This window comes from Triturus cristatus, chromosome 7 (assembly GCF_964204655.1).
Source record: "Triturus cristatus chromosome 7, aTriCri1.1, whole genome shotgun sequence".
NCBI lineage: Eukaryota > Metazoa > Chordata > Amphibia > Caudata > Salamandridae > Triturus > Triturus cristatus.
In genome coordinates, this window is record NC_140590.1 from 809,218,109 (window position 1) to 809,244,008 (window position 25,900).

The 25,900-nt window shown below is 45.7% G+C and overlaps 2 protein-coding genes across 2 annotated transcripts in view; both read left to right on the forward strand.

The window, feature by feature from the left end:
- ATOX1 (antioxidant 1 copper chaperone) overlaps positions 1 to 25,900 on the forward strand; it is a 102,320-nt gene that overhangs the window by 38,413 nt on the left and 38,007 nt on the right. The gene's annotated exons all lie outside the window — the stretch shown is intronic.
- On the forward strand, positions 40 to 1,857 carry LOC146810613 (E3 SUMO-protein ligase ZBED1-like). The gene has a single exon (XM_085614979.1). The coding sequence runs from the start codon at positions 40 to 42 to the stop codon at positions 1,855 to 1,857; it is 1,818 nt and encodes a 605-aa protein (XP_085471105.1).

A 25,900-nucleotide genomic window follows, 5' to 3' on the forward strand; every position in this document is an offset into this window, starting at 1 on the left:
AAGGATCAGGAGTACGGGGGTCCTTTGAGGTTACTGAAGATGGAGAGAGCAAAAAGGAGTAAAGCCTGGAATTATTTCACAAAAATTAGAGACGATGCAGTTCAGTGTAAATTGTGTGCAACTGAGCTGAAGTATGCAAATAGTCCTGGAACAATGTTGAACCATTTGAGGTTGAAGCATCCCTCTGTCTCTTGTGCAAAAGAAAGGAAAAATCAAACCTCGATGGCAGTCGAGTCCGGCAATTCAAGAAAATGCAGCAGACAACGTGCCGAAAAAGTGACCAATTTGTTGTGCTCCATGATCATCACAGATATGTTGCCTGTAAGTGTTGTTGAGGGCACAGGTTTCCGTGCGCTGATGAGTTTTGTTGAACCAGAGTACTGTGTACCAGGGGGACAAACGGTGATGTCTCGGTTGGAAATGTGCTATGACAACTGTGTGAAGTCTCTTAGGGAACACTTGGGAGCTGCTGTTCAAGTAGCATTCACCACCTACCGCTGGACGGCATTGACTGCAGAGAGCTACATGACGGTCATTTGTCATTATATAGAAAACTGGGAGCTTCGATCAGCAGTTCTACATACTGAAAGTCTCGCACTGCATCATGCCGCTGAAAATGTTGCTGAAAAGCTGCACTCCGTGGTTGAAAGATGGGGTCTGGCAGGACGAGTCTTGGCTTGCGTACTTGATCATACAAGCGATGTGCTTGCCGACGTACCCAAGTATGTCACATGGGAATTTATCAGTTGTTTTAACCATACTTTGCAGCTTGCCATAGATGATGGATTTTCTTCTTGTGGTGTTGCTTGCGTTGTTGCAGCTGCAAATAGACTTGCCGCTCACTTCCACCACTGCTCCGTGGCTTCAGAAGCTCTTGTAAGAAAACAAGCTAAGCTTCAGGTTAAGCAACACTGCCTGATCCAGTCGTGCAGTCGATGGATGTCTGTTCATAACATGTTTGAAAGACTCTGTGAACAGAGGTGGGCTATAACAGCTGTCCTTTCAGATGGCTCTGTAACTAAACCATCTGCTGCCCAAAAGCTTCAGATGCCAGATGAGCACTGGCAGTTCATAGAAGATATCTTGCCACTACTTTCCACTTTAAAATATGCCACAGCAGCAGTATCTGCTGAACAGTCCTTCTCAATTTCAGATATTTATCCAATTTGCAACAGCCTCCTCCAAACTCACCTCCGAAGTGGGTCACCTGCTGAAAATGGAAATGTTGCTAATTTCAAGGCTGCTGTACGTCACTCTCTGGAGCATCGAATGAAGCCCCATGATCCTGCCATAGCTGCCAAACCAGCACTGATTGCTTCCATGTTGGACCCACGCCATAAGCACATGCGGTTTCTTTCACCTGTCCTCCAAGTTACTGCTAAATCCAAGCTTCTTCAGCTTGCATCCCCAGTAGGAGTCGAAATGCTTCCGAAGGCTGGGACGGAACCAATGAAGACGGAAGTGGCTGAAGTGAAAGCACTAGCAGAACCACCCCCCCAAACAATGTGTGAGGCCAAGAAAAGCGCCATAGTTATGCTTTTAGGTGAAGATTATTCTGTAAAAGGTAATGTGGAGAATGCTGTGGAAAATGAACTGAACACTTACTTCAGAGAACCTTGTCCTTCCTTGGAATGTAGTCCTTTAGCATGGTGGAAGGTCAACGCACAGCGTTTTCCAACTCTTGGAAAACTGGCGCAGAGTTACCTGTGTGTTCCAGCATCATCTGTCCCTGCAGAACGCCTGTTTTCCAATGCTGGTCTTACTGAGAACTGTCTTATTACAAGACTAACTGCAGAGCATGTAAACATGTTGATTTTTCTAAACAAAAATCAGCATTATTTTTTAAATTTGATGTAAAGCTGTTGAATTCTTTTTTCCCCCCCTAATCAGACTTGTGGCTTTTGCACGATAATGCCATTACAAAGAATACGCACTTCCTTATTTGGGAAGCTTTAATTAAGTAATACATTGTATTACTTTCTGTGACTCTTATGATATGACGTAGGAAAAGTTCATTGTTGCCATAGGTTTGCTAACTGTTTTAACTTAAACTACTTGTAAAACGGACTTTTGACTACTTATAAGTTGAAGGACATTAAATGACTCAAATACACTTTTGAGACTGTTTTTATTGTAAGCTTGTTGGCAAAGTATGTGACAAATAAAATTATATTGGTTACATTATTAATTTCCTTTTTATAAACACTATATTTTAACGTTTTAAATGGACACCAGTCTTCATCAACACTTACTTATATTCCCATTTTATGTAGGTAAGAAGATGAAACGTTCACTACGTTGTTTCCTGGTAGTACCATACTTTCCAATGATCTACATGAGACAAATCACCTGCACTCTCACCAAAAGCCATTGTACAATCCTCTTAATCGCTGATCGTGCGCTTGCCCCACTCCCACCCATACAAATTAAGAAGGAGATGCTTTCCTCTCGTTAACTGCAGATAACAGCTGAGTGTGCGGGCGGAAGAGCTCTCAGGGTTTGTCTCTGATATGTGAAGTAGGGAGTCCATATTCTCTCAAAATGAGTTACTTCATCTTGCAAAATTACTCAACATTTCTATAGCATAAAGATTCCGTTTGTGTGGCGGGGGGTTGATGAGCCCTCCACTTTTGAGCTACCGTTAATATCGCTGCTAACTGCAAAGATATCACTTTACCTCTAAGTGTCGACAGTGGAAACAACCCCGCTTATTCTTCCTCCTCCTACTGGATCATTAGAGAGTTCAGTGCCAGACGAACTCCAGTGGTACCTTTATTTTCCTGGATGACTCTCACCCAAAAGCCCTGCACATCAACCCCCCGACCTACCCCCCTCACCCCATATGACATGAAGTACCAGAATCATCACTTCTATGTTGGCCAACCACTGGGGCTCCATACAATGCCCTCAGGCAAATACGTGCCAAGTACCATCCAATTATCATTTTGAAACTGGTCTCTTCGTATTTCTCGCAAATTGAGTATTCAGACGCCCTTCTCTAAATGAGTATTCAAAGACCTCTGAAACTTTGTCTCTATCTATAGGGTCTCGTGCCCTGTGCAACAACTTCTGGTCCTTACAGTACTAGGGTATTTTTTAATTCGAAAAACCAGGTCAAGGCTAGAGATAGCTGTGCCACTATTATATATTTATAAATATCTGACACCCTAACCCCTCCCTTCCACTGGGATCAATCCAAAAATGTCTCCCCACTCTGTGTGATCTGTCATTCCAACTGAAGGACCATATCTTTTTCTGAATGTTTTGAATGACTTTAGGAAGAAAAATCAAGGGTATTTTTCTTACAGCATACAAAAGATTCGGGAGGAAGGTAATTTTAACGCTATTCAGTCTTCCATGAGATCTCTAGCAACCCCCATCTGTATAGGTCTTTGAAAAGGGTATCCAAAGGTGGAGGGGACATTACTCCTGTATGTCTAAGTGACTTATGGTGGCAAAACCACACCCAAGTAGTCCAGTTGAAGATCAACTGATTTATTATAGTTGATTTGAAAACCCAAAAACGTTTGGAATATCTACAACTATTCTAACAGTTTAGGGAGAGAAATGGAGGGATTTGTCAAACAGCACAGCACCTAATCTGCGAACAAGGCTACCTCAATCTGCTTCAACAGTTTTCTCGATTTGGATAGAACACACATCACCCAAGAGGCTTTCCAAGGGCTTGGGCAGGTGTATGGTTGCGGGGTCCCCGAGGTGCTTATACGAAGAGCCAGGTCTTCAGGTTCTTGCAGAACTCTATAAATTAGGAGGAGGCTCTGATGTGTTAAGGGTTGTCGTTCCATGTCTTTGGTGCGATGTAGGAGAATGAGTGACCTCCCTCTTTTGTTTTTGTGGAGGCGGGTAGTTTGCACGAGTGAGAGTGAGGCAGAGCGTAGGTGTCTGATGGTTTGGCGAAAGTGTATGTGGCTGTATTCTGGGCCTATGTTTGTAGGGCTTTGTATGTGTGCATGAGAAGTTTGACTTGTCTGCGCTTGTGATTGGGGAGCCAGTGAAGCTTACTGAGGTGCGGTGTGATGTGGATGCAGTGTGGGAGGTGGAGCATGAGTCTTGCGGCAGCATTCTGGATGGTCTGGAGTCTGTGTTGGAGTTGTTTGGAGATTCCGGTGTAGAGTGTTGCCATAGTCCAGCCTGCTGGGGCTGAGTGCTTGTGTGACTGTCCATCTAGTGTGGTGACCATTTTAAGATCGTTCGCAGCATGCATAGGATGTGGAAGCACGAGGTGCTCACTGGGTGGACTTGAGCCTTCATGTTAAGCTTGTCGTCAAGGATGTTCCCTAGATTCCCTGCATGGTCTGTCGGTGTAGGTACTAGCTCTGACAGCCTCCCAAAGACCAATACTTCCGTCTTGTTAGAATTGAGCTTTAGGCAGTTGGTTGGCATCCAGTCTGCACCCATGGGTATGTAGTTGCCGAGGGGGTTCTGGTGGTGGTTTTCTTGTCCGTCACGGAGAGGATGAGTTGTGGGAGACTGTTGATTGCAGCGGAGATGTCGAGCAGGATGAGGGCAGCTGTTTCTCATCGGTCTGTGATAGTTTTAATGTAGTCTGTGGCCGCGATGAATACTGTTTCGGTGCTGTGGTTCTTTCTGAATCCTGATTGAGTTTTGTCTAGAAGATGGTAAAGCTCATGGTGGGTTGTGAGTTGCTTGTTGATGGCCTTCTCAATCACTTTGGATGCATAGGGGAGCAGGGAGATTGGTCAAACATTGCTCAGTTGATTCAGGTTGGCTGTGGGCTTATTGAGGAGTGCGTTGATCACTGCTATGATATACCCATAATCTTGTGGTTAGCGTTCACTCTATGAATCGGAGGCTTCATTGTTAATGCAAAAATAGATTGAGACAGTGGACAGCCCTGCCTCATGCCTCTTGTCAAAAAATGGGGTCTGACAGTCGAGATACGACTTTTCTGCGAGTTGAAGGCTCTTGAAAATTTGCTATTAAACTTCTGATTTTAGGCCCAGACCGGCTCATCGAGGACTAACTGTAGGTTGTCTCAAGAGGCTTCACCAATCAACTTCAGGGCTAATTGTATACTGTCTCCCATTTTCCTGTCTCATATAAAGCTTTTTAGGTAGGGTGAAACTATTAGTGGCCAAAGTCCAACTTCTGCTTGTGAGCATTCTGATGAAAATCCTGATTTCACTATTTAACAAAGCTATGTGCCTGTACGAATCACATCTAGACGGATCTTTATTGAGCTTTAATATAAGCATGAGGGTGCACTCCATCGTAAAAGTGACCTTACCCGTGACTATGAATGTTGCAAAGAGTTTAGTTAAAGGGATGGACTAGTAAAAATCCTGTTGCAGAGAAGCCATTTCTTTCTTTAATTGCGACATTCACAGATGGGTATCTGCCTTAGTGGCCTGAGCTTCTATGCTTATCTGGGAGCCAGTTCCTCCAGCTGGTCTGCAGACACAGAAGGGGCATCGGCCTGGTGCCCCAGCAGATTGTTGCTGGCCTCTCAAAAGGTTGTTCATGGCTGTTGACTTCTGTGCTTTGGGACGGAGTGCTGACATTATATAGCACCTTTAGGTGAGCGCCTCTAAACCAGCTACTTCCTCACTAGAGAGCACAGCCAAGCTGTCCGCATCCAATTGGTGTGACCAGGAGTGGATAACTGTCTCGAACAATCAGGCCTCCAGGTGTGGCAGGTAACTAATCTCTGGTATAGTTAAGTAAAATTTCCATCACTATGTCAACTGAGGAGGTGCCCACCTAAACCTCTCATGTAATATTTTGACCTGCACATTATTTAGTAAAACGTGATTGCAAAAGTCCGTGGGGCCTACGTTAACCTTCTAAGAGGACTGGTGCCTTGAAAGAGAGACTATTCCTTGAACACCACAAGCCAACTGTCCAATTCTAAGGCGCATTTCAGCCATCCACTCCTACTTTCATTAAAGCTTTCATAGTTTCACCTCCTTGTTTGTTTTATTTTTGTGTTGAGTATCTGGTTGCCTTTCAGCTGGGCTGCCAAAAGTGTCCAGCAGGCCAGTTGGAGTCAGGGAAACCCCTTCTCTGGCCCAAAGCCCCCTATTACTCCCAAGTTAGGTGCTGGTCTTGGCACCGAAAGATGGTACTGTTGGGGCCGCACCACAAATTCCTCACAGACCACCTGTTCCTCAAGTATACAGCCCACACTTTCTGGTTAAAGCAGATATGGTCCTGTACCTCCAAAGAACAGGAGGCACTTGAGAATAGCTTCGTACTGGGTCTGGACTTTGGTCTACTTATCCCAGGATTCATGTGACTCACATAGCTTGAACTGGTGAAGTGTCTCTGCTGTGACTGCAGAGAGTACATGAGATGTAGATGACCTGCAGGAATAATGCAGTCTTGCGAGGGGTAGCTAGGAAGAACCCCCAACTCTGCGCTCTCTAGGGGGGGTTAGAGGATAAAATGCTGATGGTACTGCAGTAAATGGGCCTTTAATTTGCGCTCTACTAGTGCAGTAGTACTTCACGAATATAACACTGTGGCTAGAGCCATACACGTTGGGACTACTGCCAGCCTGCATAGACATTGCAGAGGTTCGTACCAGGCATTATTTGCTAAACTGGGAAAGAAAGATTATGCACATTGTAGCTAATTGACAAGTTAGGGTTGTAATACAGTCCTGCTCCCAGAATTCAAAGAAGGCACAGGTGACCCTTGTGATGTTGCCTTCATGGTGCAGATACTTAGCTCGCGTACTCATGGAAGGCACCGTGCAGAAAATAATAGATGGTGTACACAAACAGTGGTGTCAGAGATTGAACAGGGCAGAAGGTAAATCAAGAACCTACAAGAAAGGAATGTAAAGCTTAATAAATAAACAAAAGGAAGGAATAGATACGAAAGCAGAAAGCACAGGAATTGTGAGTTAGCTAGAATTTAATTGAAGATAGAGACCCATGCAAAACAGAATCAAGATTTGAGTCAATTTTGAAATTTGTGGCAATTATTAAAATGTATGAGACTGGGCTTTGAATTAGGCAGACTAGACAGATGCAGGACTTTTAACTTAAAAGTACCAGGGGCTGGGACTTGTTCAATTTAAAGTAGTCTATGCAGGAATCCAGTGTAACAGGCAGAGACATATGAGTTTATGTAACATGACAAAAAGCACCCCTAGATTCAGAAATCCTAAACAAAGCCAATACCACAGAGGCTATAATCTCAAGACTACACCCGTTAAACAATCAAAGACAACTGTAAGATTCATGGATACAGAGGTAGAGGTAAAAGCTGCATTGGAGGAGGGTGTAACTGCAACAAATGATGAACGGAATGCTGAATGATTCAGACATTCTCCCCCAGTCAAGAGATCTGGGTTAAATCCATCGTTCTTTTGCCCACAGCCCCACCCCAGTTTGGACCCAGCCATATGCAAATCACTCTTGACCCTGTGCCTCATGGGAACAGTCCAGACAGAACTGCCAAGCCAGGTCCTCCTTGGACCGGAAACCAGCATCCTGGGACCGGTTTCAGGGCATGTCACCCTTCATCAGCCAGGCTAGCTTGAATCCAGTGGCACAGTGAGCAAGGAACCCAAGTCTGACATTCTCCCTCAGTCAAGAGATCTGGGAGGAGGGAGCATATTCCATGGCACACATTAGCATCTCTGGAAATTTGCGGAATGCAGCTTTGGACCCATGGTGGACCTATGGCTGTTATAACAGTGTGCGGATAAATCCCATCACCGAAACTGCCGAGCCCTGCTTCAATTTGCAGGGGCCTCACCGGGACTAACATTTGACTGGCATGCTTAGCACGAGTCATGATGTGGTCCTTTTGAGGATGTCCTTATCCTCTTGGGTAATCTTTGAGAATGTGATTGTCACAATGAGACTAGAGCTGGATATCCCCCAAAGAAAGGGAACATGTGTAAACAAACCATAGTTGTTGAGTTTTGCTGGTTTCAAGTGTGGCTTTTCATAGAGGAGTAATATTTATCCATTTTTAGTGAGGTGAGGGAACATCCCCGATTCTAGAAATGTGTTCATGAAGTGAAGAAAAGAGACACTTTGGATAGGGATGTGAGAGGAAGGGAGGATAATTGCTTCATATGCGTGACATTGAGTGATGTTATAGTAGGATATTTATTGTTGCTCAGTCTGTGAACTAGAACTCAGATCTCACACGGAGGCAGGCGTGCCATTGAGGAGGCAGGAGTCTGCAGGGACGAAGGTATGAGGAAGACTGGATTTGCAGAAAACATTTTACCAGTTGTAACCATCTGAGAATTTGCAGACCTGTCAACAGCAGGGTAGCACTACTGCACTGCAGGGGTATTAAAATGGCGTTGAAGAACAAAATTCAGATTTGTTGCTTTTGGCCAACAGCACAGAGGAACTACCCTCACCGAGGTTGGCATTTCCATGTGACTGGTAAATTGTGCCCCTTCAAACCTACTACACACTTCCTAATAAAGAGCAGGGTTTTTTCGAGTGGATACTAAGCTTCAATACTGGCTTTCCTTGGTAACATATCTACAAATCATATTAAAGAGCAGCATCGTCTGCAGGCATACTTGCACATGCTATAATCCTGCTTCTGTATAAGCTGATAAGAAGCAGTCATGTGGAGAACACTTTACTAAGTAACTGTTAACCACATGTCCTAATGTTCAGACTCGCCTACAGGTAAGGAAGAAGAAACCTGTAAGGGCATAGGGAGAAATGTACCCAAAATAAAAAGCTAAAGCAGCACAAGAGGGCTATCTGTAGTAGTGTTCTCTGCCTCTTAGCTGGCTCCTAATGTCAATTTAAAGGTTTCAGTCTCAGGACATCTGTTGACCTCTAGAGTGATGTCTACCTTCCCTGGCAACAGCCAGAAAGGGGCCTAAGTAGTAGGGACTACTTCCAAAAACTAATATGCAATGTGAACATTATGCTCAACAATATCTGTAGAAAAGCCTTTTCTCAAACATCTGTGGTGGTAACTAGATACTTTTCTGACTGATCCCACGCCCACAAAGCACTACACCACGCCGGACCAGCATACCTCAACAAGCGTTTCACCTTCTACACCCCGAACCGCCAGCTTCGCTCCGCCGACCTCGCCACCGTCCCACGCATCCACAGGACCTCCACCGGCGGCAGATCCTTCTCCTACCTCGCTGCCAAGACATGGAACACCCCACGCAGCTGCAACAAACCCAGGACTTGCTGACCTTTAGGAGACTTCTCAAGACCTGGCTGTTCGAGCAGTAGCTGCACCCTCCACCCCCCGCTCAGCACCTTGAGACACTCACGGGTGATTAGTGTGCTCTACAATTGATTGATTGACTGATGAGAGAGAGAGTCTGGGTGATCAGCCATAACAAGTTTCACAAAGGAAGGCAATCTGGAGAGGTAGAGGAGGGAGGAACCACACACTTAAGACACAGCTTAAGACATAGGAGTTGGCTGTTTCCTTCACTTTAGTAGTCTGTTTTGTTTTTTATTTTTTTCCTCTCACAAACTCCTCCATTGCTTCCCTTGACCATCTCCCTCTGCTCTCTGTTGATATCGCCAACGCCATCTCCCCGTTGTTGGCTTCTTCCCCAACCACCCTACATTTCACCCTCACTCATCGTGTTGTGAACTCTGTTTGTTTATATTTTAGAGCCCAACTGCTGTTATTTTCTACCAGGCCACAAATTAAAAGTTAGAAAAAAATGGCCGCTGCATCATGGCACATGCAAGGTGATGCAATTGAATGTATATGTCATTGCACTTTTATGACCTTTTTTACTTTTTGCCAGTGCTGTCCTGCATCAGCAAACAAAACATTTTCTTCTTTTTGCCACTACAGCATTGCTAAAAAAAAAAATGTCCAGCATTGGTAAAAAGCACCTGTAAAGCCAAAAGGTCAGGTAACTCCATTGAGAAGTGAGACCTCTTGCTTTACCAATGATTGTTTGTTTGTATTTGGCATGTCATAGACTAATATGCAGTTCACACCCCTAATATGCCATGCCTTTTCAAAGCGAAATTCATACTCGCTGTCCATTTCGTAGCCTGTCTCTTAAGTGTTCCAATTGCGGCTAGTGCTAGACAACCTCCTGAAAGAAGTGTAATGTGAACCTTTTCCCCTCTAGAGGTGAATACAAATGTTAGCATAAAGGAATGAGGACCAACATTTGGTTTACCCTATATTCAAGGTCCTTAGGCATTGTGGAAGGTATCCCTATCATTAAATTGGTGATACCCAATTGCAATATCTACCTATACACAGGCATTTGTAATTGCTGCTTAGAATGTTCAGTCCATGTCCAAATAGACAGCATTGTGGCTAAGACCCTTGTCAATTACCAAGGGGATTGAGTTCCAATTGCCTGGCAGTGAAACTGTTTGAGTGGTCAGACTTTCTCCTCCTATCTTCAAGCATTATGCTGTCTGGGGATTGATTGCCTTAAGGCAGGTATTCTGAGCAGGATTTTCAATGTGTCCCTAGAAATGAGCCAGAAGCAGGAATAATGTCGGTGAGAGGTTTGGTTAGTAGGTACTGGACGTGATTTCCACAAAGGGCATTTTGTTTTTCAGACTATTAAAGGATACTGGACCCACTGGTATTAAGTAGGTTGTACGGACTCCTCATTCCGGTGTTCAAAGGTCCTTTTATTTGACTTTTGTCTGCTACCACTTATCCCTAAAAAACACAGTTTAGGATCAGGAGTGCACAATCCCTGGTGTTTCTGAGGCACCTTTCTGGTTTCAAAAGTCCTAGTTTCCTCTTGACTACCAGATGGCGATTGCATAGGAGTGTTTCCACCCCCCCTCCCCTCTTCTTTCATACCACTTCTTTGGCTCATTCTCCATGTCCTTTCCCTTATCAGATGGAGAGTGATGTTCTTAACCCTTTAAACAGTGCCGGCAGGATGTCATACTGAACTCTATTCACACCATTGTAAATCTGTTCCTGGTGCCATTTTATGTTTTTTGGGCTTCCCATCTGTGTGAGGTTCTGGAATTCCTGAGAGGGGGTGTTTGTTTTTGTGCTGCCCACCCTCTGAATCCACTTGGCCGTGATCTTTTTTTTTTAATAGAATTCTGGTGGGCACTGAAGAGGTGACTAAAATCTTCCTGCCCTTTCTTGTCTTTCATGATTCAGAGGCCTAGGCTTTTCACTCCCCTCCCCTTTTAGGACCTTCTTTTGGTATTGAAAGTATTACAGTCTGTCTATTTTGAGCAGCTGGATGAGATTGAATTTCAGTACAAGCATTGAACCCCTAACATTCTTTTCCTCATGCCCATTACCATCGCCAAAGAGACTTTGAGAACTGGGAGCACTTCTTTACAAGGATCTGTTCTTAACTGAGCAGCTGTTCCTTCTCGTTTCTCCCTTAAGATGGTATCTGATTTTCACGTTCACCAAAACAGGGACCTTCCTTCCTTAGTAGCAACATATGCAGCAGTTTGATGGACTTTTCTCCATACCGTGGATGTTTGAATGGCTGAATCATTTATGCAGGCACAGAATCTCCAACAGGGTTCTGAATAACTTTTTTTTTTTTTAAACCTTTGTCTCACTTTGCAATGGCCTAAAGTCTTCCATTGTCACTCTAAGTAGGTGATTTAGGCTGGCATGTTTAGAGGGAAAATGAATAATCTGGTAACTCCTACATTGCCCTAATTTCTTATTGGTGTTCCCCATCTGATAAATAAAAGACTAACCATTTGAATGAGAAAATTTATGAAGTGCATCAAATGCGCCATCAGGAGCATCCTAGCACTAGAGGGAGAGAAGGAACACTGACAGAAGTGAACAGAGTAAAAAATGTGTGAAAAATGATCTACTGTAAAGAGCCAGTGTTTCAGCTTCTTGCAAAAGGAAGACAGTGGGAAGTTAGCGTATCTTTAGGGGAAATTGGTTAGCCAGTTTCACTGCAAGGAAAACCAAGGACCTTCCCTTTCTGATAAGATTGAAATTGGGGATTTTAAGAAGTAAGGATGAAGACCATCATAACGTACATGTAGGACAATAGTGTTGAAACTGGTTTCAATTGTATGTAGGACCAGTCCTGTGAAAGGCTTTATACATTCTAGTAAGGGCGTTCAAATTAATTTTGTCTTGGATCGGGAGCCAGAGGAGAGAGCTTAAGTGTTTGGTCACAGATTGTATTTGGGCAATTTTTGAGAATGATTTGTTACACAGTGTTCCATAATAGCTTGATCCATTGAGTAAATCTCCTAGTGAGGTCTAGGTACAGGGAATTGGCATAGTGGAGTCTGGAGGCAGTATTAGCATGTATAATGGTCTTTCAGTCTAAGGCAAGGAATTCCAGGATTTTTTTTAGGTCGAGCCTAGCTGCAGCTCGCGGGCGCTTCTTGCTCTGCAAGACTGCTGTAGTAGTATGAGAGAGAAGCCGGGCCCACTCTCCTCCCATATTTTTCATTGGCATGTGTCATTGTCTTTCGTAGATGCTGCCTTCGGATTCGGTAATAGGCTTGTTAGTCCCTCCTTATTACAGCCTTGTCTTTATTTGTAACCTCCCATGGCTACTGGCCCCTTTACTTTGGTTGTTACACGGGACCTGTTATTTAGTCTGTTAGCACTATTTACTTTATTGAGTTTCTCTTACTGCAGGCCGGACGTCCGCTGCTTCGGCGGAAACCGTCTGTGTGTGTGTGTTTTTTGGTTTTTTTTTAAGCAGTACGGCCGCCCTGTAACATGGAAGCCTGCTTTCAATAACTGTAACCCGGCATTATCTCGTCTGTTTCAACACCCCCCCCATCCCCCTCCCCCCCCCCCCTCCCCTCCCCCCTCCCCTCCCAAGTATAATGGATTTAGAAATGATTAGCAAATTAAGTCCTGTGAATTCCAGGTAGCACATAATCGTGTGCTAATGGGCTGAAGCTGACAACAGCACATCTGTGTTACATGTCATCTGCATTAACCCACCAGACAGGTTGTTTTCAAAAACCTGTTTTATTAACCCCAACAACACCACCATCAATTCCACACCTCCACCGATACCACCACTAATACCACTACCAATACCACCACCAATACCACCACTACTACTACCACCACCAATACCACCACCACCACTACCAATACCCCACCACCAATACCAGCACTTTATAAATTCCATAAATAAATACCACCACCACCAATATCACCATTACCGCCACCACCAATACCACCACCATCACCAATAACACCACCAATACCAACAATACTGTCGCTTTATAAATTCCAAAACTAAATACCACCACCTATACTACCACCACCACCACTACCACCACAAAATACCACTACCACAGCACCTCTCACTCACTAGTAATAGCAGGGGCACTGTACGAGGTCAGAGCTGCAGCCGAGACCATCCATCCATCCCTCCCTCCCTCTCTCCATGCCTGCCATAAAGCACAGCCCGCCCTGCACCAGACGGTGATGCCAGGGCCCTACTACAGCTGGAGTGTTTTTATTAGGCCAAAGATAGCAATGACATTATGCAATGCCCCACTGCACACTCAAATCACGGAGAGGGCAGGAAATAGCCCCCCCCCCCCCCGCTCTTTTTTTTCTCAGCCGCGACTGTGTAATCACAGAGCGAAAGGTTTGGGAGCGCTTTGTTAGTATTTATAGCTCAGATCATATGTAACTCTCACATCAAACTTTGTGTCTGTGTAATTTACAACACTCAAACATCTTCTTCACTGCACAGTCTCTTCCTCTGAGATTTACAATCTAACAAGCGGTTGAGAAGGCCCTTTATTGCAATGCAATAAGTCTCGCATTTGGGAGAGTTTAGGCTATTAGTGTTATAAATGACCATGCCTTTTATTTATGTTTTAAAACCCAAAACATAAATTTAAGGCATTGTCATTTACAATGCCAACAGCTCAAACTCAAGTGAATGTGAGACCTATTTCATTGTAAATGCTTGATTTAGGACTCTTAGAAGGCAAACCAGAAGGCTGCAACTAGGGTGATCTGGTTTCTGAAGGACCGAGTAGAATTTGACTCGGGTTGACCCCAGGAGCAGGACCAGATCGGCGATGCATTATCAAAGATCCTAATATCTGTTTTGTTTTAGAGTTTAATTTGAGCCTACAGTTATTCATCCATACTTCCACAGGCCTTAAAGGTTTTTAATACCTGAGAAGTAGTAGATTCAGTTGATACCAGCAACTAGGTGTCATCTGCATAAGAAACTTTTCTTAGCCTGAAGCTCTCCACTAGGACCACCAGCGGGGCCATGTATATGTTGAAGATAATTAGGCATAGAGGGAAGCCTCTAGGTACTTCGAAACTTGCTGGTAAGAGTATGATAGGTGTGAATTGATGTACACCAGATGATAAACGGTCCTTGTCCACACTATGGTGGATTGCATTCAGTTCATCAACTTATATCTTGCATTCCAGAAGTTTCTTTCAATAGAACAGAACAATATGTGTCTGGGCATTAATTGCCTTGAGTGTCACTTCTCATCACTACCACCTGCCCAAACCTTGCAAGCTTTCCCTTCCCTTCCATTCCTGGCGGCCAGAGAATTGGTGAACATTGTGTTGCACCAAAACATAATTCTAACAAGCCCCTGCTTTACATGCTAGCTCTCATAAACTAGACTGACCCACCCAGATTATTCCTTCCAATCCCTGGAACAAAATTTTACAATTAAGTATTCAGATCATCTTTGCAGTTGAAACACTTGCATATTCTTCCCGTCAAATTAGAATTTTTGTCTCCCTATGCACTTATGAAATAGCTCTCTTGAGCACGATCAGGTCCTCTTCCCCACCTTAAATTAAGTTGTCATGATCGCTCGTAGAACTACTATTTCATTATTCTGTCATAAATCTTCATCTTGCTGTCTTCCCTCTTTCAATCTTTGTTTATTTGTTGCCAATAAATGTATACCATTCTGTGCTCTGATGATTACAGCCCCACGTTGCTTTTTTTTTTTTTTTTAGATCTCACCACAGACCGCTTAGCTGTCTTGGATCTCCCCCCATCCCCCCCCCCCTCCACTTCCATTCTGTGTAGGGTGTCAATTACTTGACTAAGACCCGATTAAGAGTTTAGTGGTGCATGGGACAAATGAACTCGTGCTGGCCGTGCACCTGCCGTATTACAAGTTCGGCAGTTGGACCGCTGCTACCCCCGGATCCTTGATCCTGTGGCAGTGGCGCAGCGGTCTGAGAAAGTAATATGCTTGCTGTGCCACAGCAGCACCGCCGAGCATATTACGAGTTTCCTCACTGCCCTCCTTTTTATGGCGGTGAGCCCGCTATGAAAAGGGGTTCTGGTGAAGAAACTATGGGGGCCCTAGAGGGCTCCCTTTTACCTCTGTGCATAGGGGTGCATGCAGAGGGGGGGGCACATGTTGTGCCCCCCTGTATTTTTGCACCCCCCTGCTCCTTCGCAGACAGAAATGCACAACATTGTGCATTTTTTTTCATGCTTGAATGGGCTGCAGCGTTCCTCTGGCTGTGCCTTTCTAAGGCTCTCCTATGAGCCTTCTAAAGGCACAGCCGTGGAACTGCCGCTGCAGGACCGCCTGCCAGGATACAACTCGCAATCCGGTGGGCTGACTGACTACAGCATTGGTGGTCTTGGAGTGGGGCGCTGGCATGGCAGCCTGCTCCAAGACTTACAAAATCCTAATCATGCCCTAAGATTGCGAAAAATAAATAAGAGGCGGGATGGCTCTAGTCCAGATGTGCCACACAATGCAAAAATCTGAAAATGAAATGGTTCCCTACTTTACAAATTCTGCCAGTCGATAAAAATCTACCGTATTTCACATTGATCTCCCCCTCCACCAGCTGAAAACACCCTGCTTATTGAACAACTGATAGAACTCATTGAAGTGAAGTCCAGTCCCACCACCATCTTCTTGGGGATTTCAACCTACATAGAGGGGACTCAAAAATACAGCAACTTCTCAACTGTCCTCCAAAATAATGACCAGAAACACTTCTCAGCTTTCATACATGAAAAGGGTGCAATCAGACAGCATGAATCTAAGAATGACGCCATTAGATTTGTAAAATTTTATCCCGGTTACCTTTCCTGCCTCCACAGCCCTAAAACGTCACTCTGGGGACACTTAAAACATAAGCAAGACCTGAGTTGGAAGCTTCAGTGAACATTAACAAGCAATGGCAATGCAACTAGATCTGGCTTATGAATGAATTAGTTTTGTGCCATCGATGGGTTAAGGCACTCAATAAGTCATCACACATGCACTTTGTCACTGTAATTTACACTCTCACATCGATTCATCCAGCCACTCATTGCTGCATTCATCCTCTCATACTACCGCATTAAAACGCACAAACTCAATCAATCAATACATTTGTAGAGCGTGCTACTCACCCGTAGGGGTCTCAAGGCGCTGGGGGGGGGGGGGGGGGCCTTGAGGTGTTTCCTGAATGTGAGGTGGTCCTGGGTCAGTCGCAGGTGGGCGGAGAGGGAGTTCCACGTCTTGGCGAATGATCTTCCTCCGGCAGTGGTTCTGCGGATCCGTGAGACGATGGCTAGGGCGATGATGGCGGAGCGGAGTTTGCTTGTTGGAGTGTCGAACGTGAGACGGTTGTTGAGGTATTCGGGACCTATGTCGTGGAGTGCTTTGTGTGCGTGGGTGAGGAGCCTGAACGTGATCCTTTTGTTGACCGGGAGCCAGTGCAGGTCTCTCAGATGGGCTGATATGTGGCTGTGGCGGGGGATGTCGAGGATGAGTCGTGCGGATGCGTTCTGTATGCGTTGGAGTTTTTTCTGAAGTTTGACTGTGGTTCCTGCGTTACCGTAGTCTAGTCGACTGGTGACGAGGGCCTGGGTGACCGTCTTTCTAGTTCCGGTAGGGATCCCCCGGAGATCTTACGGAGCATGCGCAGGGTGTTGAAGCATGAGGATGAGATGGCATTGACTTGCTTGGTCATCGTGAGAAAGGAGTCCAGGATGAATCCCAGGTTGTGTGCGTGGTCAGTGGGTGTCGGTGCGGTGCCCAGTGCTGTGGGCCACCAGGAGTTGTCCCAGGCGGATGGGGATGGTCCGAGGATGAGGACCTCCGTGTTGTCGGAGTTCAGTTTCAGGCGGCTGAGTTTCATCCATTCCGCGACTTTTTTCATTCCTTCCTGGAGGTTGAGTTTGGCGGTGGCTGGGTCTTTGGTGAGGGAGAGTATCAGCTTGGTGTCGTCGGCGTATGAGATGATGTTGAGGTTGTGTTTGTATATGATGGTGGCGAGGGGGCTCATGTAGATATTGAAGAGGGTTGGGCTGAGCGATGAGCCTTGGGGTATGCCGCAGATGATCTCGGTGGCTGCGGAGCGGAAGGGAGGGATGTGGACTCTCTGGGTTCTGTCGGAGAGGAACGAGGTGATCCAGTCCAGGGCTTTACCTTGGATCCCGACGTTGTGGAGGCGGGTTATTAGGGTACGATGGCAGACTGTATCAAAGGGGGCTGAGAGGTCTAGGAGGATGAGGGCGGTTGTTCCCCGTTGTCAAGCAGGGTCCTGATGTCGTCGGTGGCTACGATGAGGGCGGTGCTGTGGTTGGCTCGAAATCCGGACTGGGATGGGTCGAGGGATCCATTGGCCTCGAGGAATGCGGTCAGCTGTTTATTGATGATTTTCTCGTTAACTTTTGCAGGGAAGGGAAGAAGAGAAATGGGGCGGATGTTTTTGAGGTCTTTAGGGTCCGCTGTGGGTTTCTTCAGTAGGGCGTTGATCTCTGCGTGCTTCCAGCTCTCTGGGAAGGTGGCGGACGCGAGGGAGTTGTTTATGATGTTCCGTAGGTGGGGAGCGATGATGGTGTCGGCTTTGTTGAAGATGTGGTGAGGGCATGGGTCGGAAGGAGAGCCGGAGTGGATGGTGTTCATAGTGTGGACGGTGTCTTCGGTGCTGATGGGAGTCCAAGCACTGAGGGTGGTTGTAGGGGGCGTTGGTTCGGTGGCTGGGGGCGGAGTCGGGGCGCTGAAACTGTCGTGGATATCGGCGATCTTGCGGTGAAAGAACGCGGCGAGGGAGTTGCTGAGGTCTTGCGACGGTGTGATGTAGTTGCTGCTGGCGCTGGGATTGAAGAGCTCTTTTACGATGCTGAAGAGTTCCTTGCTGTTGTGTGTGTGTTGTTGTCCAGCCGTTCTTCGAACAATGTCTTTTTGGTGGTGCGGGGCAGCTGGTGGTGTTTGCGGGTGGCGTTCTTGAAGGCTGTCATGTTTTCTGTCGTCTATTCACGGCACCAGGTTTTCTCGAGGGTTCGGCAGGATTTCTTCGATTCTTTGAGTTCGTCGGTGAACCATGTTGTTTTCCTGTTGCCGGGCTTGCCTGGAGGGTCCTTCAGTGGTGCAAGGGCGTCGGCTCAGTTGACGATCCACTGTGTGAGGTTGCGGGCTGCGTCGTTGGTGTCAGTAGTGTTGATTGATGGGTTCTGGCTCAGTGATGTGGTTAGCTGGTCTGCGGTGACTTTGCTCCAGCATCTACGGGGGATCTGTTGCGGGCGGTGGTGGGATGTGGTCTTCTTAAAGGTGAAGTGTTTGCAGCTGTGGTCGGTCCAGTGTAGTCCGGTGGAGTGGCTGAAGGCAACGTGGCTGCTGGCAGAGAAGATGGGGTTGAGCGTGTGGCCGGCGTAGTGGGTGGGGGTGTTCATCAGTTGCTTGAGTCCGAGGTTGGCGAGCAGGGTGGTGGTGTTGTCATTGTTGTTCTCCAGGTGGAATTTCAGGTCCCCTAGGAGGATGTAGTCTGATGAGGCCAGGGCATGTGGGCTGATGAAGTCGGCGATGGCTTCACTGAATTGTGTGTGTAGGCCCGGGGGTCTGTAGATGAGGGTTCCTCTGAGGGTGGTCTTCGGGTTGGTGTGGATCTGGAAGTGTAGGTGTTCGGCGGTGGTGAGGTCATCTTCGGAGTTGGTCGTAACGCCGATGGCGTTCCTGTAGATGATGGCGATTCCTCCTCCGGTTTGGTTGACGCGGTCCTTTCGGGTGATCTTGTAGCCGTCCGGGATGGCTGTGGCGATGTCGGGGGCTGAGGAGGCGTTCTTCCAAGTTTCTGTGAGGAAGGCGACGTCTGGTGTTGTTGTGTTGAGTAGGTCCCAGAGTTCAACGGGGTGCCTGTGGACGGAGCGGGTGTTGAGCAGGATGCACTTGAGGTGTTTGTTGTTGTTGCCTGGTCCGGTTGGTGGGGTGCAGGTTCGGACGCAGGGGAATTTGCAGATTTGGCAGGAGAAGGATACGTGGGTGCGCTTCGGATTGGCTTGGTAGCTGGCAGATGGTCGGCCGGTATTGAGTGCGTGGAGGGTGGTGGGGTCGTATCTCCGTTGGGTTTCTTGGTTTCGGCGGGGGCCAGGGGTTCTGGCGCTGGGCGCGGTCCAGGCGTGGACGGGCGCAGACGGGCTTGCCTTTGGCACGCCCGCTGCGTGGCCTCCATATGAGGGGCTGTGGGAGGGAGGAGCAGCTGGGAGGCGGGAGCAGGGCGGCGAAGGGGGCACCAGGGGGGCGGGGCCGCAGGAGAGGCAGCGGCGGGAAGCGCGAGGGAGGGGAGCGGGAGTGGGGGTGGTACAGAAGGAAAAACAGGGGGCAGGGGGTGATGCAGAAGGAAAAACAGGGCAGGGGGGGAGGGGGCACAAAGGGCACTAGAGGGTGAAAAAGAAAACAACAGTAACAAAAACAGTCACTCAAACCGTGGAAATACAGTACAGGTCGGACTCGGGCAGCAAGCAGATCCTGGTCACAGAGGGTAGCGGCAGCGGGACAGCGGCACAGGAGGACCGTGTGGCGGCTGAGGGGGCGACCTACCTGGTGACTCAACAATATATGCAAGCTAAATTAAAAGCATGCAATTAAAAAAAAAAAGAGCACGTGCTGCCGACTAAACACAGCAGGCATATGCTTGCAGTAAGTAAACTAAAAATAGCAGTGGATGTCCTTCCTGCAGAGGTATTGCAATAGTCTGTCGCCATTTTAAAGTTTCATATTTGCTGCCACATTTAGAACCAATGTGTTGGCTATCTTGGACTGTTGAAACAATGATACACTGTGGACAACGGCATTCCGTGATGGTCTCCTGGTTTAGAGGAGTTGATCACCTGGGATGTGACGTACTGCAAGTGAAATGAGAGGCAGATGATTTTTTGCACTGCTTGGAGAGACGTAGTATCCTGTTAAGAAACATTAAATTTAAAAAAGAGGAGAAATAAAGAAATGAAAGCAGAAATTTGACTAAAAGACTGGGCAATCATCCCTGACTCAAAAGCACACTCCCTTTCAGATTGATTTACACATGTGTTTAGTAAGTGACATCATTCACATGGCAAGAGAGACAATGACTGATGTGGACTGAACCATTATTCCATGCAGTAGCTGCCATGGAGTGATGAAGAGTGTATGCTACTTGGGCAGGCCAGTGGCAGAACAGAGCTAACCGAAAGGTCCTCTGTGTTTATATGGATATATATTTATAAATATGAATGAATGTATTTTTTTTAATGATCTAGGTGGCCAATTGAGAGATTCTAGCAAGAATTATTGCAGTACAAATCATCTACCCCTAAGGTTTGTCAGATTTGGTAACCAACACAGAAATACATCCCTACAAAGGTAGTATGTGACATTTCATGTAATAAAATGCCTATCTGTAGGCTTTAATATACAGAAATAGCAATTCACCCTCAAGTGCCGAATTACTTTAACATATGCTTTTCACAATCAGTACGTCCGGCTTAGTGCGTTTGTCATAATGTTTCAAAATAAACAGATCATACCTATGGCAACAGAAAAATAGTTTTCTACTGAACCATTCAGACCTCTAGCTGTTCTGGTTGACATTTAACCTACTGAGGCCTATTGTGCTGAGCTTAAGCTTTACCACAAGACCACCGTCCGGCATGCAGTCATACAATTTCATAGTATACAAAATTACAGTTGGCAAAGCAAAATACTGTCTCTCCTAGGAAGGTCATACAAGGATTCCGACAGTGTAAATTTTCTATACTTGTTTGCCAAAGGAGATAACCTACTAGAGTAATCTGTGAATTTTCATGCAACACAATATCTAACTGTAGGCTTTAATACAGAGTAATAACAATATATCCCTATACGCCTTTTGACTGTAACAAATGCTTTTCACAACCAGTATGTCAGGCCTACTGTCTTTATCATAATGATACATTGTAAACAATCGGGCCAATAATCTTAATCATTGTCCCTATAACCTATAAATAATATAAATACATACATATAACATCGGCAAAAAATGAATACATATAATCAACAACACACAGTTCCTAAGGTACAATAATTCCCACATGAGACAAACCCGAAATGATGCTACGCAGCCCATATGGGGTCGACGCCTAAACAAAAATAACTTGCAACAAATAAATCGTGGACACAAAACGAGCACAAATGTTAAAGGCACAGTTCCTGCAAATGATGCACACTTGATGACACAGCTGTGGATAAAACCAAGGCAAAATATGGTAATTCTCGCCTATCTCTCAAGCAGCGTAGGTCTTTAGCGTTGCAAAATCAGGGACACTGGTCACACAAACGTCGACACACAATCAAGGGTCACTGTTACAAAATATTTATTTCTTAAAGGATTAAAAGGAGTTCAATACTTTGTGATGTTCGTTCTATCAAACTAGAAAGGGGGATCTTCAACCTAAGTGATAACTCGCATATTCTGGACTAATGAGTGTAGCCAAAATAAGCTGCATAATTGGAGCACATCTTGCACTAGTGAGTCTTAGCTGATATGTGAGGGAATCTATTACACATCTCAAAAGTGCGCATGTAGTGCCAATATTGTACATGACTAATATTCAGTGTGGCTAGTGATGATTAGTCCAGGGACCTACTGGATGTCTAGAAATCAGTCGTCAGTGTGTACTTTGGGTTCTAAGCCAGAATAATGCCATGAGTAGTGGGAGTGAACCCAGAAATGGATGTGCGCACGGGGCGTCGGCGTGCACTCAGGGTCCTATGTTAGGGTGGAAGCACAAATAAAAGAAAAACTAAATGGTTGCTAGGTCTAAGACCGAGTGGTGTCCTGAATGGAACAGGGAAGAACAGGAAAATGGGGTGGTTAGATATGCCGCAAGTAGCAGTGATCGTGGGGGCGAGACAGGCGGATTGGCAAGCCATGGGGTACGGCGTCTGAAAAGACACAGTGACTACAGTGCCCGAAAATGGTCTGGGGCACATCCCACCTGAAGCGGTGGGGTAAGACTGTAGCAAATGAAGTAGTAACAAGATCAATAAAGTAAAGAATGACAAAGGGATACCTCTATATAAGGCCACAAATTAGGTATCCAAAAACGATATAGGGGAAAAGCAAAATCAATAAACGATCATACTGGGTAGTGCCTAAACACTCAATGATGCGTATCGTATGTTTGTACCTAACGGTTAAGTTGGATTCTGAAGTAAAATGGTCTCCTCGTAGGACTGGACCGTTTCCAAGTGTGGGGGAGGTCACATGTGTGATGGCGACTCCATGGTCAGAGAGAGCCTCCTTGATAATGGCCCAAGTGATGCGTCTGCCATGGGGGGAGGAAGCGTAATGTACAAGAGCAAGTATGTCAGGTATGTAAAGGCAAGCCCACATATTAAATAATAGGATGGGGTCTATCAAAAACCAGTGAGAAAGAGGGAACATTGTGGACAGCAGAGATCGTATGTAAAAAACGGTTGAAGGGGTTATATGCAAGCACAAGTGTAATTAGGTACCCAACTACGGCCCCGGCAGATCTAAAGCATGCCGTAGTCAAAATTAAGTAAGTAAAACACGCACGGGCCCACGGGTGGCTGTCAGGGACCCTTAGGGGTGTGGGCCGCCGTGTGGGAGTATATAAGCTGACAGAGGACAACGGAGGAGCAGCGCTACGGTGGATGACGTGGTATGTGAACAGCGAAAAGAATATATAAAGGCAAAGCCTAAAATCGGCAGGCGAGGAACCCAGGTACAGTTCCCCACAGGGAAAAGTAGAATGCGGTGTGGGGGCCAACCTTAGAATACAGGGAGGGAGAGCAGAACACCGTGGAGGGGCAGCACTAAAAAGCATTAACTACTTAGGAACAGAAAAGCGAGGACAGCGGTGATGTCCGAGATAGGCGTGCAAAGAAAACCATGCTGTGTGAATACCGGCTCCCAAGAAAGTGTAGAACCGGAAAGGAAGGCATCCCGCTTATCTGGAGCCGTGAGCGACCTGTGCTCCTTCCTCGTACCGCCTTTGGATAATGTGGAATCCATTTGCGAGGAGGCGGGCCAGTATATATAGAACAAGCGAAGAGCGTGCACCGAACAGAAAGCGGAAAGAGAGACTCAAGGGGGCGTTCATCCCCCGGGATGGTATCGCTATCTGCTAGTTATCGTGCGTGTGATGGAACGTCAGGAATGTAGGAGGTATCCAGATGCGGCGAGGCGTCCGCAGTCGGCATAGTTACCAGGCAAAGTAAAGGGCATGAAAGAGACACTATTGGAAAACACGTTGCGTATAAAAATGCATCGAACGCGATATGCGAGTATTGTGCCGGCACCCAAAATTAACGTGATGTAGGCATGTGAAAATATCAGAACCCTCCGTGCTGTATGCAGCAAAGTAATAAACCGGAACAGTAAACGGGGAAACGGCCTGGTGTAGCGAGGCGTCCACCTTCGGCATGGCTACCCAGCAGGGTAAAGGGCATGGAAAAAGGACTAACGGCAAAAGCCATGCACACGATAATACCACTTCTGAAAGTGATATATGGATAATGTATTGGCACACATGTTACCGTGATGTTGGCATGTGGTAAGGTCAGAACCCTTCATGTGGAATACGACAAAGTAATATGCAAATAAGAAAAGACGAGGAAAGGCGGAAGCTTGTGACAACCATGCCTAATAAGTAACCAATGGTAAAATAAGGTGAGGGGGAAGAAAAGCTCCCACACTGTACAGTAAAGGAGGTCAAGTGGCAAAAGGGACAAGGTTTAAAATTTGTATTCTCTGAGGGTCCAAAAATGCCGTGCATTGAACCCAAAATAAGAGCCCCTCCTACGTGATGGAGACTGGGTAATGTACCGGCGGCGAGTAAAAATCAAAAAGGAGGGGTCTAATAAAAAGGGGGAAGAAAGACATAACACAGGGTCGACAAGCGGTAGGAAACGGAAATGGTCGGTCGACCAAGAGCCCAAGCGAAATGGCAGTTTAGGCAAATATCTGAAAAGGGGGTTGGATCATCAGTTATGAGCACAGAGAATGGTAACCGCGAGAAGGGCGCGTCCAGGCTAAGTGCCCATATCATCATAAGTGAGTGGATAGGTAAACCTGTGGATAGGGCAGTGTTCGCATACAGATAGTCTAAGTGATGCAACCTCAAGGGCCGTCATGATTCAAGTAAGAAAATGATGAACATCGTGATCGGTATTGTGTCCTCTGACAACTGACTGCAATCTGCAAATCCACTTGGATTCTATTTGTCTTAAAGTCAGTTCTCGGCTTCCACCCTGTTTGTTGAGGGGGATTTGGTCAGTACCACAGAAGACAAGCATTTACAATGCAATGGTCTCTGCATTGTTAAAGTTAGAGCTGTTGGCATTGCTCATGACATTCTTGTATGTTTTTGTTTTTAAAACATTTAACCCCTTCGCTGCTAGGCCTTTTCCCCTCCTGTGCTAAGCCCTTTTTGGGCTATTTGAGGTAGTGCGCGCTTAGGCCCCTGTAACTTTTTGACCACATTAGGTATCCACGCCAAATTTGCGTCCTTTTCTTCCAACATCTTGGGGATTCTAAAGGTACCCAGGGTTTGTGGATTCTCCTAGAGGGGTCACAGAAATTAGTCAAAATACAGCAATTTTTTTTTTTTTTGTGAAAAATGTGAAAAACGGGCTGCAAATGAAAGCTTCTGGGTTTTTCTCTGCAAATGGTATCAAAAAAGGGTTTGTGGGGCTGAAATCACAATTTCTCCAGCTTTTAGGGAATGACAGACTTTTGTTAGAAAACCAACATTTTTTACACAGTTTTGGCATTTTTCTGGGACATACCCTATTTTTGCTATTTTTTGTGCTTTCAACCTCCTTCCAGTTAACGGTAGAAAAGGGTAACAAAACAATAATGGATCCTGGAAAGCTATACATTTTTGAAAAGTAGACAAAATTCTGAATTCAGCAAGGGGTCATTTGCGTAGATCCATCAAGGTTTCTTTATAGAAATTTACAGGCAAATATAGGAGAAATTAAAAATTTGTTGAAAAAAGCAGCCTCTTGAGTCAACGTTTTTACCTGTAACTTCTTCGAATTATGACATCTCTTTGAAAGCAATATACCGTTACATCCGGTAGACCTTCCTGGTTGTGTGGACATATAGGACTTGTAGGTTCATCAAGAGCCCAACGAACCCAGAGTAGAAAAATGAGCAGCATTTTGTAATGTTTTTTTTTTTTGGTCCGGGTATATAGCAATTATTGTGGGAAAATGTATACTTGGAAAAATCGGTATGAAAGTCACCTATGTATTTCTGAAATGGGAACAAATTACAGAGTTCAGAAACAGTGCATATTTGCACATTTTCGAAAGTGGGAATACTCATATTTGCATGACAATTATTGGTCATTTTTCAAAATGACTTTTTTTTTACACAATGTCTTTCATTTGGAAGGGAGAAATGCATCAAAAATCAACAGGTAATAACAGTAGCTTTACAAATTTGAACTACCCTAAGTCTCCCGAGAAAAATGGTACCTCACTTGTGTGGGTAGGCATAGTGCCCACGACAGGAAGTGGCTCAAAACCTAAGGTGAACACACCACATTTTCACACTGAAAATTTACACTTTTTTTGCAAAGAGTCTAGCTGTAGTTTTTGAACCCTAGCCCTGCCGGCACCTAGGGAAACCTAGCAAACCTATACATTTTTGAAAACTAGACACCCAGGGGAATCCAGGATGGGGTGACTTGACTGCCTCCCACCATGGTCTGTTA